Source organism: Homarus americanus, unplaced genomic scaffold, assembly GCF_018991925.1.
Source record: "Homarus americanus isolate GMGI-L3 unplaced genomic scaffold, GMGI_Hamer_2.0 scaffold25827, whole genome shotgun sequence".
In the NCBI taxonomy this organism is placed as follows: Eukaryota; Metazoa; Arthropoda; class Malacostraca; order Decapoda; family Nephropidae; genus Homarus; species Homarus americanus.
In genome coordinates, this window is record NW_024738300.1 from 10,271,119 (window position 1) to 10,287,809 (window position 16,691).

The 16,691-nt window shown below is 35.0% G+C and overlaps 1 protein-coding gene across 8 annotated transcripts in view; it reads right to left on the reverse strand.

The window, feature by feature from the left end:
- The window catches only part of LOC121873843 (coronin-6-like), a 49,838-nt gene that overhangs the window by 4,340 nt on the left and 28,807 nt on the right, over positions 1 to 16,691 (reverse strand). For 4 of the 8 annotated variants that reach the window (XM_042377611.1, XM_042377610.1, XM_042377608.1 and 1 more), the window contains 7 exons: positions 15,387 to 15,663; positions 14,879 to 15,095; positions 13,790 to 14,001; positions 13,203 to 13,317; positions 12,762 to 12,910; positions 12,348 to 12,509; positions 58 to 132 (listed from right to left, as the gene is read on the reverse strand). In XM_042377611.1, the coding sequence (XP_042233545.1) occupies positions 58 to 132; positions 12,348 to 12,509; positions 12,762 to 12,910; positions 13,203 to 13,317; positions 13,790 to 14,001; positions 14,879 to 15,095; positions 15,387 to 15,663 (1,207 nt within the window). Of the gene's footprint in view, positions 1 to 57; positions 133 to 5,366; positions 5,464 to 6,034; positions 6,053 to 12,347; positions 12,510 to 12,761; positions 12,911 to 13,202; positions 13,318 to 13,789; positions 14,002 to 14,878; positions 15,096 to 15,386; positions 15,664 to 16,691 lie in introns of all 8 variants that reach the window. The other 4 variants (XR_006090313.1, XM_042377613.1, XM_042377614.1 and 1 more) reach the window with 4 other exon arrangements.

Here is a 16,691-nt window from a genome sequence, read left to right on the forward strand (position 1 = left end):
AGGGTAGTCGGTAGAGCTCTGGGCTCATGCACGCGCACTACTGAGGCCCTTACTTACATGCACCACATAACCTTGCACGGGTTGTTTCCTCACAGAGTGAATTTTGTATAAAGATGTGACAGGCACCATCTCCTGTTGGTGGACAGATAGGGGCATCAACCCTGGTGCAAGTGGGAGGAGCTGAGCTCGGGGATACAACCTGGGCTGTTCTATCACACCATCAATATGTTCTTTGATAATACACACCTTATACTGTTATCCCATACCCCTGTGGTATGTTAAATTATGCTTGTAATACAACTGCAATTAATTTATTTTAATATTAAAATACTGTAGTTGGTCAAAATAAAATATTTGGGCAAATATTTTCCACCAGGTGTTACAACAATGAATACAATATTGTATATGAACCCCTAAGCCCAGACTTGTATTCCCATAGAGGAGCTGCTATAAGTCGTGAATCTGGGACAAAAAAGTAAATCCTGCTCTGTAAAACATGACATGCTGGAATAGAAGGGCTCTACTTTCCACAAGCTAATTTGCATCCATTTAAATTCTGCTATTACTAGACAGGATTTTCCCCATACATCTGGAAGCAGTCAAAATTAAAAAGTTGGTAGGTAGGAATTTTGTTTCATGTGAATGAAAACAGTGATTCACTGGCTTCTTACGACTTTGATTTACATGAATTGTATTAATCAAGTATTAGTACGTTGACAAGTTTACTTTGATAAATATTAAGGTAATTTTAGATATGTGTACAGGTACCACTACAAAAATTCTTAGTAAAAATAAAGTGAGATGATGGAAAATTATGAACAAGCCCATTAAAGAAAATAAATGAAAATGTATTTAAATAAAAATATAATAATTGCTATAATTAAACGGTATTCCACATAAAAAAAATGCTCATTAAAATAGGTTCCAACTTTCAAGTCTCACATTGTCCATTTTATAAAGAAATACTTTATTACAGTACATATTTTCAAAGTCTGACACCGACCAAAAGTTTCTATTCTTGACTAAAATCTTAACATGAATTTGAAGTAAAACGCATCAATCATACGGCCGATGGAGCAAGCACGTGTGTAAAAGATAGAGAGTGAGAACTGTTTACTTACATGACTGAGAAACACCAATTTAGAGAGATCAAAATCTATGGATAATATACCTTGCATTACAAATCTCTCAATTCACACCAAAGTTCATCAAATTCCAGGTAGTATGGACGTCTTATCCTCCATGGGGTAGGATATGAGGTACTATACGCAATTAGATTCTCCATGCTACCTGTTCATCCAGCAACGAAAAACAATTAAGTACATGCAAGGCAACTTCAGCATGTTTCACACAGAGAAATGCTCTAACACCACCTGATACTACATCTAGTGTGACATGAAGTGGTCCAGTTTCATAGTTGAAAAAACAACGCACCCTAATTTGAGATATATGATGCATTACAGTACCATTACATAGACCACTTGCAAGCATCTTTACTCTCTCTTATCTTTGTCACCTTATTCTAGCTAAGTGTTACTCCTGAGTTTGTAAAGCACAAAGCTTACCAAATTGTTATTAGTAAGATCATTTATTAATTAATTACAAAACAAACAATTCAAACACTGTGTATGTGCAATGTTTTGAATCATGTTCATGAATAAAAGGCATCCCTACAAATTCCAAATGTTTACAGGGAATGTATCTGCCTGATTATCTAAGGGTGAAGATGTTCAAGGGTGTCTATCTGTCCTACACTCAGGATATGTTTGTTAGGTTATGAAAAACTTTGTAAAGTTGCACAATATCTTTTCACAGTAAGATTATCCTATTCCCATATCCTTCATTTGTAAGGTGTCTGTGAGACTTGTTTCATAGTGTCTCTGAATATGTCTAAGACTCGTGTACAGTCCCCCTTCACTAGTGCATTTACAATGGCTTGTCACATAAACATTTCACAAATCATTATCTTTGAGAAATTTGTTTTAATATAGTTTTAACTTGATTCTATAGTATGTTTACGATTGCGAGTTTCCTTCTGTCGAATAAACAAACACAGGGTTGCCACACTGCAAAAAAACCTGTTGAGTCCCTGTAAATGCACTAGTGAAGGGGAATGTGAGGATGTCCAATATATGTGAGGGTCTGTGTGATATCTACAGTATATTATACCTATGAGATCTATCTTTGACCCCGCAAGAAAAATTATGACAATAAAAACTTGATAACATTATAAAAGCATTTTGTTTGGTATATTCTGCAATAGTTAATTTAGAATGGTGCCATGCAAGAAATTATGAAAATAACAAAAATAAATAAATAAAAATATTACAGTACGATGACAAACTTAAAAAATTTCATTGGCCCTGAGCATATCTCTGAGCACTTTTATTAAGCAAAAATTAGTGGAAAAACTCACAATCAGAATGATTCTATACATTCTATCTCCCAATTTATCAATCTCACTTCTAACCCAACTTCATGAGATGTGGAAGAGGTGCATCAAACAAGCATGCTTTTCAACATCAATGTACTTTTAGCCGCATCCTTCTATATGTAGGGAATGTATAGCATCTATTTGCAGGGCTTGATCCCTAAAGCCAAAGATCATTTTGAATCACATGGTTTGATTCAGTGTCCCTCTTGACCTAAAAGACATACGGTAATGATGACTCCTACATAAACTAAATAATGTACAGTACAGTATTGTTATTAAAAAAAGCATCAACTCAAATGACAGTTGTTTAAGCAAAAACAATTATTCATTTGAAGAATTAATGTACCAGAATGCCATTATTTTTTTTTCCAATAGTAAGAATTTGACAGCCGAGGAACTTTGCATGAAATTAGATGACAATCACTTTACCTCTTTTGGTTCATAATAAGATTAAAAAAAATCTTTTGTTATGTTTTATAACTCAAATTCTCCACAAATACACACTATACAAAAATATTAATATAACTTTCTAAATAAAAAAGATACACTACTTGCCTCTAATAAATTCCTGTAAGTAATACTAGATTATAATTTACCAAAATCAGCTAGTCCTGAGTTAAATGCAAGCTTTAAATTTATCAAAACATTAAATCAAACTCAGAAATAATATAAGAAAACATGACTCATTCCATGTAAATCACCATTCATATCTATGGATAAAATATTTGTTCGACATACAAGGACTTTCCTCAACGGTAAACTATTTTCTGGCATATCTCCAAAAGTCTAACACAACTTCATGTCCCTAAAATTTCAACACTTTTCCAACTCATCCCTCAATCTGGTTGTCTGAGGCCAAACTAGTCAGGTGTGGCAGTGTGGTCCCGATTCTCTAGTCACAAGAAAGGATCTCCTGAGTGTCATACAACTCATTAACAATGCTTAGGAACATGTTGTAGGTAACACCATGGTGCACCATAAAGAAGAGACAATATTTAATCAATTAAATTTAAATCACACAGAAAATGATATTGTTTGGTCATCTACAGGCTTTACTGAGAGTGATTTTCAGTGATTGCACCTAACCACTTGACAGCTCTCTGAAGGCAGATAAAATCAAGTAGATGTATAGTTGCCAACAAAATACTGTCGACACATTTGGTAGCATCTGACAACACCTTATATGTCCATAGTGTATCCCCAGTGTTGGTAAAACATGGACGTAAAGGCCATCATGAATAGTCAGTACCAAGTGATCGATTCTTTTAGCAACGGTTGATATTATACATATAATAAAGAAACCAATAATGTTAAAATAATTTATTTAGCTGCCAGATGTGTCAAGAGTATTATGTCGGCGACTGTACCTGAAGACTGAACAAATCAAGTCAGATGTAAATGAGCTGGAGGAACCCATCAACACATCATGAAAGGCTCTAGATTCCCTTCTCATTATGAGATAGACTTGTTTTCAAAACACAGTCAAACAAAGGGAGAATTTCAAAACCCTTAATAGCTCGGCTATTCTTATACATCTCAATCATCACTCGAAACACATTCATAACACCCAAAACTTATTTATCATATCTCCAATGCTCCTCTAACATTCCTCCATTTTTTTCACCACTACATAGTCCTTCAACTATTCCTAATAGCACACAAAATTTATCTTACTCATCTCAACCACTGTCAACCAATACAAAAAAAAAAAAACCCCACAGCACCAACAGCACCCTCTTCAACTTCAATGCTTTATCATTTTCTTAACACAAACCAAACAGACCATAAACCACCAGTACTTCAAAAATTTACTTGCAAGTCTATTCCTTCCTAGGTATGGGAGTGATGAGAGCAAGAGCAACACATTCATCAACATTTACACATGTTAGTTGATATAATAGATTAGTTTTGCTATGGTATTATCCTTTCACAACCAGACCCTTAAATTTGCATCCTGTTTGCCCAGTTCCCATAACCCCACATCAGGCAAGAGTATATAGCAATTAACCTTGCTTCACTACACATTAAGATACCACAACTCTATCTATATGCCTTCATTTTGTTCTGAAAACTATAATTGTCAATATGTAATCTAAAATAAATCAAATCTACACTCCTAATACCTATTACTAGCATAATATATTGAAGAAAATCTTGAAGGTACTGCTGAGAAGAGGGAAATAGTCATATTAAGTCAATTCTACCCTATTGCAACACCCCAACAGCAACATAAATAAAAAACTAAAAAAACTCAACCTGTATAAAATTTAACCCATTGGTGATATGGATATTCCAATACAGTATAATGAGTTAATTTCAAACAGGTGGGAAAATTGAAATGAATGTACAAAAGTTTTTCAAGGATATGTATTCTAAACCCACAGAAAATTGCAAAATGGAGGGAAGGGGAGCAGAGGGGGTTACAGGCAAAAACAAACATGATGGCCATTCTTTTCAACTTTTTGTTGTAAGGTAATGTGGATGTGGGGGGTCACTCAAGCCTAAAGATAAGACTGCTTTTATCTGGACTGACATCTTGATTTGCTTATGCCACCCATAAAATAAAACTACTTTTCAATCCATTAAAATACCATAATTATATTTATCGTCACAAGTGAGATGACCGATTTTTTCCCACCAAGTACACATTTACTAAGAATAAAAAAAAAGTCAAGAATTTTCAGTGCACATGCTATACTAAAAAATATATAAACAAATCACATTAGTGTACATTTGAGACGATACAATGAAGTGAGATGACAGTGATATAAAAAAAAGTTTCAAATGTCAACCAATTGCTCCCCCCTTAACCCATGCATATAACAAATTTCAAACAACTCAAAACAACAACAACCATGTATGATTCAGGCTCAGAAAAAGAGAAAAGAAAGCAGGCAAGGGCCATAAGGACAGCCCAATAAATTACCCTTACCTAGTACATTATGCCAATCTTCCCCTTACCTATTACACTATTCCACTCTTTCACCTCCGAATTATTTCTTAACACTCTTAGAGGTCCCTTTTTTACCCTGGAATACATTTTGAGCAAGTTGCAATAAACATAACTAAATCATGTCTTGATGCTGACAATGTTTTACCAGGGTACATGAAGGTAACTCAACCAACTCACAGTAATTCAGAGGTAACATGGTCACTAGGGCAACCAATTTATATACAATCAATATATATATATATATATATATATATATATATATATATATATATATATATATATATATATATATATATATATATATATATATATATATATATATATATATACCCGTATATAAATATAATGTGAATATCTATTAAAAAACATCTAATAGCCAGGGCAATAAAAATGCAATTAAATAATTAATGATAAAAAGACAAAGATATATAGAATGCACAAACCCAGTTCACATGCAAGCCCTGGGTACATGAGTGCTCCATCGAGATCACATGTCATGCATTTAGATAAAGCAAAGACGCCTAAGGAAGATGACAGAGTGAAATGTATCTTGCTCAATAACTTTAGGTCTGTAGACAGAAAGTAAGACACCTTGATATCTAGCATTAAATAGCAGTAACTGTGAAGGAAGAAACACAGCCAGCTACCTGAACCCATCGTTAGGCCTGTACAAGTTAATAGTGGAGAAAATTATGGTTCCATTAGCGTACATTCACCATAAATGTTAAAAATATATATCAAGGGCATACAGTACTTATGACGTATACATAAATATACAGTATATACTAAGGTATATATACATACATACTACAAATATCCTAAATTGATTCACAATAAAGGCATAATCAGGACTTAAAAGGAAGAAAAGCTAGAAGCATGACAAGAAGAGATATGTTTGCTGACTAACCCATTGTACAGGAAAAGAATCCTTGATCTAAAAATATTTTACCATAATAAACATTCACTTAATTCATTTAATTATTCCAGACAACCCCATTTTTACTACATATTCTTCCTGTTCTCCTTTCATATAGAACAATTACACCTTAAAAAAATAAGAAAAAAGTTACCTTTATCTTTCACACAGCACATACTGTACATAACTCACCTTAATGGGGTAAGTTAATTGGATTGGCAGTCAGAGGAAAGTTATTTGTTGTACTATCACAAACTTAATTAATGAAACAAATCTGTAGGAAAGTTCCATGTCCCAATAAAGCGTGATACTATCCTGTTTGAAATTGTGAAACTCAGATATGTCAAGTCTTCTGTAAATTAATCTGTTTGTGGTCTTATATAAACTGTGGAAATTTTTTGTTAACTATAAAATTCATAAATGAAGTCCTATGTGCTATTAATATCATAAAACTAATCTGAGAAGTCATAAGTAAAATAATAAACCATGTGACTAATCTGCGTGAAGGCTTGGGTCAACTACTTTATACAAGACAGGGGAACAGCTCAAATATTGAGAATGTGTCCTTTAAGTGCCCCCTCACCCTTTACATTTGTCTTAGTGCTATCTGTACTATATTCTTCTTAGAAACTTACAATATTCATGTTTATTATTATTAATAAATCAGTATGACATTAAGCTTAACTAGCAACTACACGTCACAATAAACTTAATTATCAATCAAAACTTTTTCCACCATTGGTAAATTTTCGAAAACAAATCTGAGTTACCACAACCTCAAAAATTCCATAAATCATGTGTATGTCTGATGACCATAATGCAATGGTACTAAATACTGTTCAGAGTAGGAAAAAAATACAGTATCAGTAACATAAGAATCCCCCCCCCCTACAAAAAATGTATAAAGACAGGAGTAGGAAAGAGTTTGAACACAGCTGGTTTGTAAAAGCCTGAACACATGCAATACATTTTTCACTCTTACCAGTGATATCCCACTAAGAAGTTGGGTGATCTTAGCTCTTTATCAATACCTTTCCAGAGGTGTTCTGGTATATTTAATAAGATTTGTAGTGTAACAAATTGCAGATTTTGTAGTAAAAAATGTATGTAAACCCTGAGGATGCCCAACAGATGATGAGAGGAAAGAAATGTTATAAGTCAGTTCCCAAGAATGAAACACCTGCAAGATGAAAACTGAAGAGTGAAGGCAACAATAAAATTATGTTGCTTAGGATGAGTAAATATCTTAGGAGCACAGCAGCATGAGCAAGCATTGCAAAGATTATTAACATATGCAGCATCTGGTGTTAGGATAAGGTCATTAATATGTACTGTATATCTGAAGATGAGGTATAATTAGCACCAAGGAGTAGTGGAACTCCACCATCAATGTAAAACTACACAACTGCTGAAGGTGATATATCCCCTTGTCAGGAAATAACAGGAAGGTTAACAATATATATACTTGTGTCAAATACACATGCCTGGATATTAATGAAATAAAGACATCTGGTAACTTAATGTGCTCCTGTAGTAAAAACTGCAGTATGTGCTGGGAGTCCGGTGCCTAATTTTGCCAATGGCTTTTGGGATAACTGCCCAACAAGACAAATATGACAAATTACTTCCCTCATCTAACAGCAAGGTATGGTAATTCTTCCCACAGCTTCTGCCTAACAGTACAGTATTCCTCCCAGTTTCTACTTCACCTTAAATAAAGAGAAATGCAATCTACCCTGAAATGATTGCAAACAGAGATGATCTAGGTTTTCACTGGGGACAAGCAATTCCTACAGTGAAGGATGAGGTTGTGGTCTATATAATAAAATGCCAGGAGTCTTTAACTGCTCCAACCAGGTATACAACCAGAAGAATTAAAAATTTCTGGTTCCTCATCAATTGTTCACCATTGTCCGGTACGTTCAGTAGTAATACAGATGTAAAAAAAACGGAGGCAATTCCAATATTACTAATAAATAACTGTGTGTGTGTTTGTGTATAAAGATGGTACAGGTGTAGAGCATATCATCATACCTCATTTATTCCAAGTTAAAAAAAAAATTCATTAAACATTCAATCAACAGACTCCTTATTTGATGCTTCAACAAAAGATGAATTAATGTGAATATGAGTCATTAGTGTATCAATTAATGAGGTGGCCTTACTGTAGGTACGTGTTAAGTATGGTTATGTGCATTTAATGTGTGTGTGTGAGGGTGCATGTGCAAATGACACAAATAATTTGAATTACTAACTGTACACTCATAAATCATATACTGTTCTGTTATAAGAAGTTTCCCCCAAAAATAATTTGGCACACTACTCATCAAACCAGCTAGTTTTGTCATGCTCTCTGGACCTCCCTTACATACCCTACACTACATCATACATTTACACCTTTTCTTCTTAATTATATAAATGCTGTTAACTAATGTTATGCAATGATTAGTTGTTAATTGCTAGTTGAGGTTGATCATAATCCACTTTACCTTATACCTTAATTTAAACCATAGACTGGGATCTTAATAATTGCTGAGGGGCTATGGTTGATGTGACTGGACAGTAATGTAACTCTGGGTATTGTGAATTTGCTGCAAGCGGCTATGAGCGATGTGAGTGTGCAAAGATGCTATCTCTCTTTAACACACATCAACTGGTGCTGATGATCCTGTAGTGCCTTTCGACCAATCACAACCTAATAGTCAACTTTCAGCAGCTTCTTCTGGCTAATTTTCCTCTCTTTTGATTTCAACTTCAATTTCAAAATCCATTACCACTCAACTTTGTAACCTTGATTGATATTACACCATACCTACTCTCTACATGAGGCTGTGACATCCATAACTACATTCTCCTATGCTTCAACATATACTGAAATATATAGTATGCTATTGCTCTGTTTGGTTTTAAGAGGTTGTGCAAATCCCTTAAATAACACCTAAAATATGTATACTGTACTGTATTCAAATTTCAGGTCAAGTTGTACAAGATGATGTATTAAGTGGCTCTAGTTTAACTTTCATACAGTACACTATATATAAACCTGGTTGGTCAAGTTCTTCCAGTGTGTGAATTACATATTGGGTTTGTGGCTCAGTTCTAACTTCCATACGTAAGCTTTTAACTGATAATTATTGGACACCCACTTCTACGGCCTGGCATCACATAGAGGGTCACCCCATGTTTACACCCAATGTAAACTTATGCCACCACAGAAATACATACCCAGTACAAATTAGTAAATCTGATGGGTCACTATTTAAAGCATTAGCCATATAAGGTGAACAAATATTCTAGCCCCAAAGAGTTTTAATACCGTCAATAAATGTTCAAACTACAAGCCATACAAATTCTGACTATTCTGTTGTATAATGAGGTATAGCAACAGGTGAGTACTTGCTGAAGATATTCTGGTAATGGTATATCTTATGCTCATACTGTGCCTCCCTGTATGAGAGTTAACATAGATATCAACAGCAGGATGGCATGTAGTTAGAATCTTTGTTGTCATTATTAAAACCCATTATGGTCAGATTTGCAAGACACCCTGGATATGTTAAGAAACAGGTCTACAAAATTACTTCTTTTTATTTTCTTCTAAGTAACTGTGCTTAGGTGGTTATAAAATCCAAAGCCTCAATTTTATCAGGATTTGTAACTTTCAGTAACAAGATAAACTACCAACAGTGAAACCAGGAATAAGCAATCAGGGTAATTCAAACTTAAAATTATCTACAAAATGTTTTGATTTTATAAATATTTTTTGCTTTAAAAATATTTAATAAAATCTAATTAAAAAAAACTTCCACTTAATCATTTCATCTCATAATCAACAACACTTATTAAAATTTATGGCTCGTAACTCTAATAAAACAAGATAAAACTATATATATATTCAACTGACAAGACATGCCTAGGGGTTTAGCCATAAGACACGCTCATTTATACTAGGTAACAACCCCTTCACTACTTTGATGTACTTATGACAGCAAAAATACTTTACACACCATTACACAGACATATATATTCAATTCTTATAGTCTTTCCCTGGCTTAGGCTCCCATTAAATAGTTTGTGAAGCATACCAGGATATTCAGTTATGTTGTGGTAATATTCAAGATCCATCGCCTTTTTGCTCACAGTTAATAAAATATCTTCCTATTATCTCATATCTTAAGTGCAGGTCCTCACCCTGGCATTCATCTGTCTAGTATTTGTTGTCAATGAAATACAGGTTAAATGGGTCCCAGTCTTGACAGGTCCAAACGAAACCTTACCATTAGGATTCAGATCTGTTAGGCTTGGTATCCATTAGAAAGAGTGCCAATCCTATTTGTTAAAACAGGTACAGTGAACCCTCACTTTACGCGGTTAATTCAACCCACGGCGGCCCGCGTAAAGTGAGAAACGCGTAAAGTGAACAACATAATATATGGGATTAATTGAAATAGAGACCGGGCCGACCCCCAAACTCCACTTTTTCAGACACAATACCTACGTTGTAGTAAAAATAACTTCTTAATTTTATGATGGTATGCACACACAATTAATAATTAAGAGAAATATCAATAATATTAGGTCTTTTAACACTTACATTAGTAGAAAAGATGGCTGGGCACACAGGGATGGGGGGTTGGTTCCGAGGCAGAGGGCAGATTATTGGCCCTCACCTGTATCACTTGTATCAATTGTATCACTATCCACCACAGAGGCTTGCAGGGCCTCTTTGTCAAACCCCTCAAAGTCCATATAAGTCCATATCCTCACTATAATTATCACTATCACTGACTTGGGCCAGCTGTGGTGGGTGGCGGGTGAAGAACTTGGTAATGTTTTGATGACTGGGCGACCTTGTGCGCACCCTGCTCGCGCCGCTCTCCGCGTAAAAGGGTACACACACCGCGGAAAGTGAGCATTCCGGTTTTGGCAGGGTACCGCGTAAACGTGGAAACGCGTAAAGTGGGACCGCGTAAAGCGAGGGTTGACTGTATTGGCCTATCAAGACAGACCACCTGACTTATGTAAATTACCAATATTTTTTATGCAGCAATAGGAAACTCCATTTATGCTTGCCAATATTCTCTATATTGATGACAGATGACAACAATGACTAACCAATAATAATACAGAGGAGTAAATAAGTTAAAGCCTTACCAAATACAGGTGCCAATGTTCATCCAATCAAGTCAAAGGATTTCTGTATCCATACAATGCTTTAATATATTGTAATAAAGACTCTACAGTACGTACTAATTTTTTCTCACTTTTGAAGATACAAGATGGCTTGTTATTATTCATTATATAAGCATGTTATTTGTTAGTGTAAAAAAAAAATTATTGTATTACTCTAACAATTCATAATGTGTGAAGTAGCGAAGGGGTTACCACTATAATACTGGGTAGCTTCAAACTTGACATAAGAGGTAACTGTCTTCCATATCTTACAAGAAGGCCTGACTTTCAGCACATTGAATGGCAATGCCATGAAACTTACATTAATACTGACTATAAACAAGTATATGGCACACTACAGGGGGGCAAATCCCTCCCCCCTTTTACTTAAATTTGTCGGTCCCATTACAAACTAATATTAAAGTACTGTAGTACACTAAATACTATTTGCCAATACCAACAAATATATACTGAATATCAATCATGCTATAACTTCTAGTAATAGTTTACCTGATCAGGAGTTGAAGCTAGCAAGGTAGTAACCATACAGAGTAACCAGCATACAGTGTGGTAATATTAATACTTAAGATCACTATTCGCCTTCAAGTAGGATGGGCAATACTAATACCCACTTACACATCTTATTCATTCAAGAGCACCTTTCAGCATCAATATCCTTTTGTCTGAGATATTATGACATACCGGTACTTTACTGATCTCAACCTACATGTTCATCACACATATCTCTGTTTTGTCTAAAATCCAAATAGGTACCTAAAATAATAATACAAACCATTCAATAAGACTACTATAAAAATCATATTTACTGCAAAAGTTTTTATAGACACTAAAAGCCTATTAATTAAACTGACCTGTGTCTGAGTTGGGGCTCCACCAGTTCCAGTCAGCTCCCCAAGCTTGTTTTCTAGAACTCTGATCCGGTTCTCCTGCTTCAGGAACACAGCCTTGAATTTTTTCATTTCAGTCTGCAACTCATCTATTCTTTTCCTGAGATCATCATTCACTTTGGAGACCTGTTAAATAAATGTAATATGTTAATAAACTGAACTTAAATATGAGTAATAGAAAGAAGAAATCAATTATTTATCTTGCTCTTTACTACAAATAGCCAATTATCCAAAACCAGGAACCCCCTTTTTTAACATGGGCAAACTAACCTTTGGTTTCTGTTAAAGTTAGCTTAGACGAGTTATCCTTACCCAACTCCATAACACTTATTTTGTTAAGTTTATGAAAATGTAGTAAATTAATGCTACAAAACTCACCTCAGTGACCTTCTCAAGAGCCTCGGAAGAGAGAGCAGTTGCCTTTCCATCTTCTTCGGACTTTACTTTGCCTGTGGGTGGCATCCTGTCTAGGATATTGGTCTTCTTGGTCACCTTGAGCTCTGTCTTCTGTGTGACCTGGTAGCCATCTAACCAAATTCAATTATTATTATTATTATTATTAAAAAACACTATCTGATTCTTGATTATCTTTCACCCATAATATCTTTTTATAAAATACTGAACTTTCTCATACATTTCTGCATCTGAAAAAACTGTATATAGATTGGAATTCAATATGAGAGTTTGAATGAGTGAAGATGGGCTGTGAGATTGGAGTTTGAAAGAGGTTTTGCATATGTTCCACATAACTGTAAAAAGGTATTGTGTTAACAAGAAATGGAAGGTAAATGATAGTTTGTCACAGTTTACAAGACTCACCTTTGAGAGACATGAGGATGGGTTCTTTTGTCTGGCCCTCCCACCATTCTTCTGCACTCACTGCAGGAATATCACCTGGGGTGTCGGGGTAAAGATCTTCTTGGAACAACTCAGACTGGTGACAGAAATATAATTGGTGGTCAGATTTATCTACTATTCATCTTACACACACACACATATATATAACCTTTTAAAAAGTTGCAATAAATATTTCTAAAATAATGTTATCATCTTCACCTTTCTCTATTACTGTACTCCCTTCTTCTATGAGGCATCTGTATGCCTTGATCCAGCCAACACAGTATGTGGGAGATACACACATAATACTGTATGGTAGGTTTACAAACTTGAGTTAAATAACAAAAGGAAGGATGATTTTCTGATGATGGGATTTTGAAGCAAGGCCACTGTTCCATTGATCAGTTTGAACAAATGATGATGTTCCCATAATCTGAATTTGAAGCACAGTTTATAAATCAATAAATGATGGGACTCTGAAGCTTGGATAATTTTACAATTATGTAAGTTTAAAGCAGAAATGACATTCTGATGACAAGAATTTAAAAGTATTCATGGCAGTAATTTACCTTTCTTGGTACTGTCATGGTAATAATTTGGCAGAAGCCACTGTTGTTGAGTCTGTAGAAGCGGGTGATTTCACACGTAGTAACATCAACACCTCGCTTTGGCATCATACCAATACCTCGCTGAGGGTCTGGTAACTGAAACGTGTTGATGTAATGAACAAACGGCACCTCCGGCGTGATCTCAAAGTACCGGATGACACTGTCACCTTTGCCTAATGGAAAAAAACAAGAAAAGAGAAATGTAAATTAATATCATTATTTTTTTGGTACTGTATTATTTTTACACTCTCTCTTATAGTGCCAGGTGATAATTGGAAATCTTAAAAGAGCTTTCATTAGCCTAATTCAGCATCAACAAACCTAGCTACTAATGCCCTTACTGTTAGATGCTCTTAACTATGCAGTCCCCTAAACTGTATGTCAAATTCTTTTATATCCTATCAAACATATAATGTAAGTCTCTAAATAAAATTCTACACCCTACAGTACAACCTGACTATTCTAAGTTTCTTACTTCAATACTGTACTTTTAAACTTCTTAATAAATTTCTAACTATTTTTTTCATACATATAAGCCTTTTTTTTATGCTGTGATACCAATTTGCTGGATGGGTGCTGATCTTCCTTCCTCCTTGGCATGTTAGTGACAGTCAGTAAGAACTCTCTTTTATATATATATATATATATATATATATATATATATATATATATATATATATATATATATATATATATATATATATATATATATATATATTCATGCTTTGCTGCCATTGTAGAGGGTTGTTCCCTCACTAACTGTTTTTTTTGTGTTGTGCAGTACTGTACATTACTTATCCTCTGACATCCCTAACTTTACACCCTTTACTTGTCCTCAGCAGATTTCTCCTTTGTTGTTCCACTTCATTTAACTCATAGTCAGGACATGAAGGTTCCTTTCATTCACCAGTGGTTTAGTCACTCTGATATACATCTAACAAAGATACTGAATACAACAACATGATACATGAGGAACATTAATGGCTTTCATGCTTAATATGCACTATGTTTTTTCTCTTAAGTTATCTATGTACAGTCATTTTCACTTACCACAGAGGTAGACAAGGTTGGTATCTGGGTCATACATAGGGAACATAACACCATTAGAGGAATCCAGCTCCACCATGGTGATGGGATCGTCTAGGTGGCCAGGAGCACGTAAGGAATATTGCCGCTCTGATCGCTTGCTGAACCCTGTTGTGAAAACCAATCCATTCCGCAGGAAGATGGCTCGTGTAGCTTTGCTACCTTCATGTGATGTCGCTTCCTGAAAGAATGTATATACCATTGTACACTGGTTATTTAAAATTTTAATGTCTCTGATGTACAATTAATTTAAAATTTTATTGTCTCTAATATACAATTTACCATTCTAAACTTATGTGATATGTACATCCATATCAATGGATAGAAAAAAAAAATAGTAAGTATTCAAAGGTTGACAGAGATAACCTTGAAAGTAAAATTGAGGGGAGATTTTCTTTGCTGGAGTTGAGAACTCCAATAGTGTGTTTATTTTATGTACAACATTCTAATGCTAACTAAAATGTGCACTTACCTCAAACACTTCACCGTCCCGTGGATTGATTATCCTAATTTTCTTGTCCTTGCATGTGGTTAAGAGAAGAGATCCGTCCCAGTTGAAGCAGCAGGAATAAATGATATCTGGATGGGCATCAATGGTGGTAAGCGCCTCTCCACACCCAACATTCCATATAACAACAATATTGTCTGAGCCAGCTGATAGAAGGATGTTATTGGCTGTAGGATGCCACACAACCATTCCTACACGACGCTGATGGTACATTAAGTCAACCACTGGCTCTGTCATTGTCCTGTAACCATAAACATTGACTGGGGTCACTTGAGAGAACAATGAAGAAGTATCTCTGATTAATTATTCATCATTTATTACAAGGATAAGTGGCATAAAGAATTCTGTTACTAACATATTCAACATTAAGTTCACCACAAAAAAAAATAAAAAAAATTAAAAAGCTCTTAAGTAGCTAAGTAAAGAATGCACTTACAGTAAATGGAAAAAAAAAATTACGATGTTTCAGAAAAAGAAGCCTTTTATGTTGGAAATATTGTCTGCCTGAAAGGGCGTTACTTAAAATTTAATGATTAACCAAAAATCTCAGAGCCCAGACTAAGAGATTTGCATATTATAACCAAAAGTCCTTAGATTGAAGACTCCAGGTAACCCTTAGTCATAAATGGGTGTGGCTCACAGGTTACTTGGATACATCTTCCCATCAGAGCCAAACCATTACAAGAGGATCTTTAGAAATAAAAAGACTGAGTTGTAGCATAACCACAGCATGTAAGCACCACTCCTGTCAACTAAGGGCTTGGTAACAGACAGCACTCCAGGTATCAATCATTGTTACAGTTGGATTTCATGTACCTACTGGGAGAAGGGGGAGTAGTAAAGTGATTCAGTTTGGGCTCAATCATATATGGGGTCTCAGGGCCACTCCTTCATTTATGAGCTGATGCCCTCCTTAAGAGACTGGTACATCTGAAGCCAACTAGGTAATGTCACGAGGCATCACTAAATGCTCCAGTTAATATGTCATGCACCTTATCAGGGGAGATGACTATTATTCTTTTCTTTTTTCTTTTTTACAATGGAGGGGGGGGGCATAAGAAAAGTAACCTTGCAAACTCCCCAATTACACCCACACAAGCTGTAGCATTATGTGGAAATCAAATCAACTACTGTCTATCCAAAGAACCTGCTTCCCCATGGAGAATGGCACCAATCATCTTCACCAAAATATGAAGCTTGAGTCATATGTATATAAGTTAGTAATGACAATACCGACATCCAACTTTGGTAACAATAGAAGTTCCATAC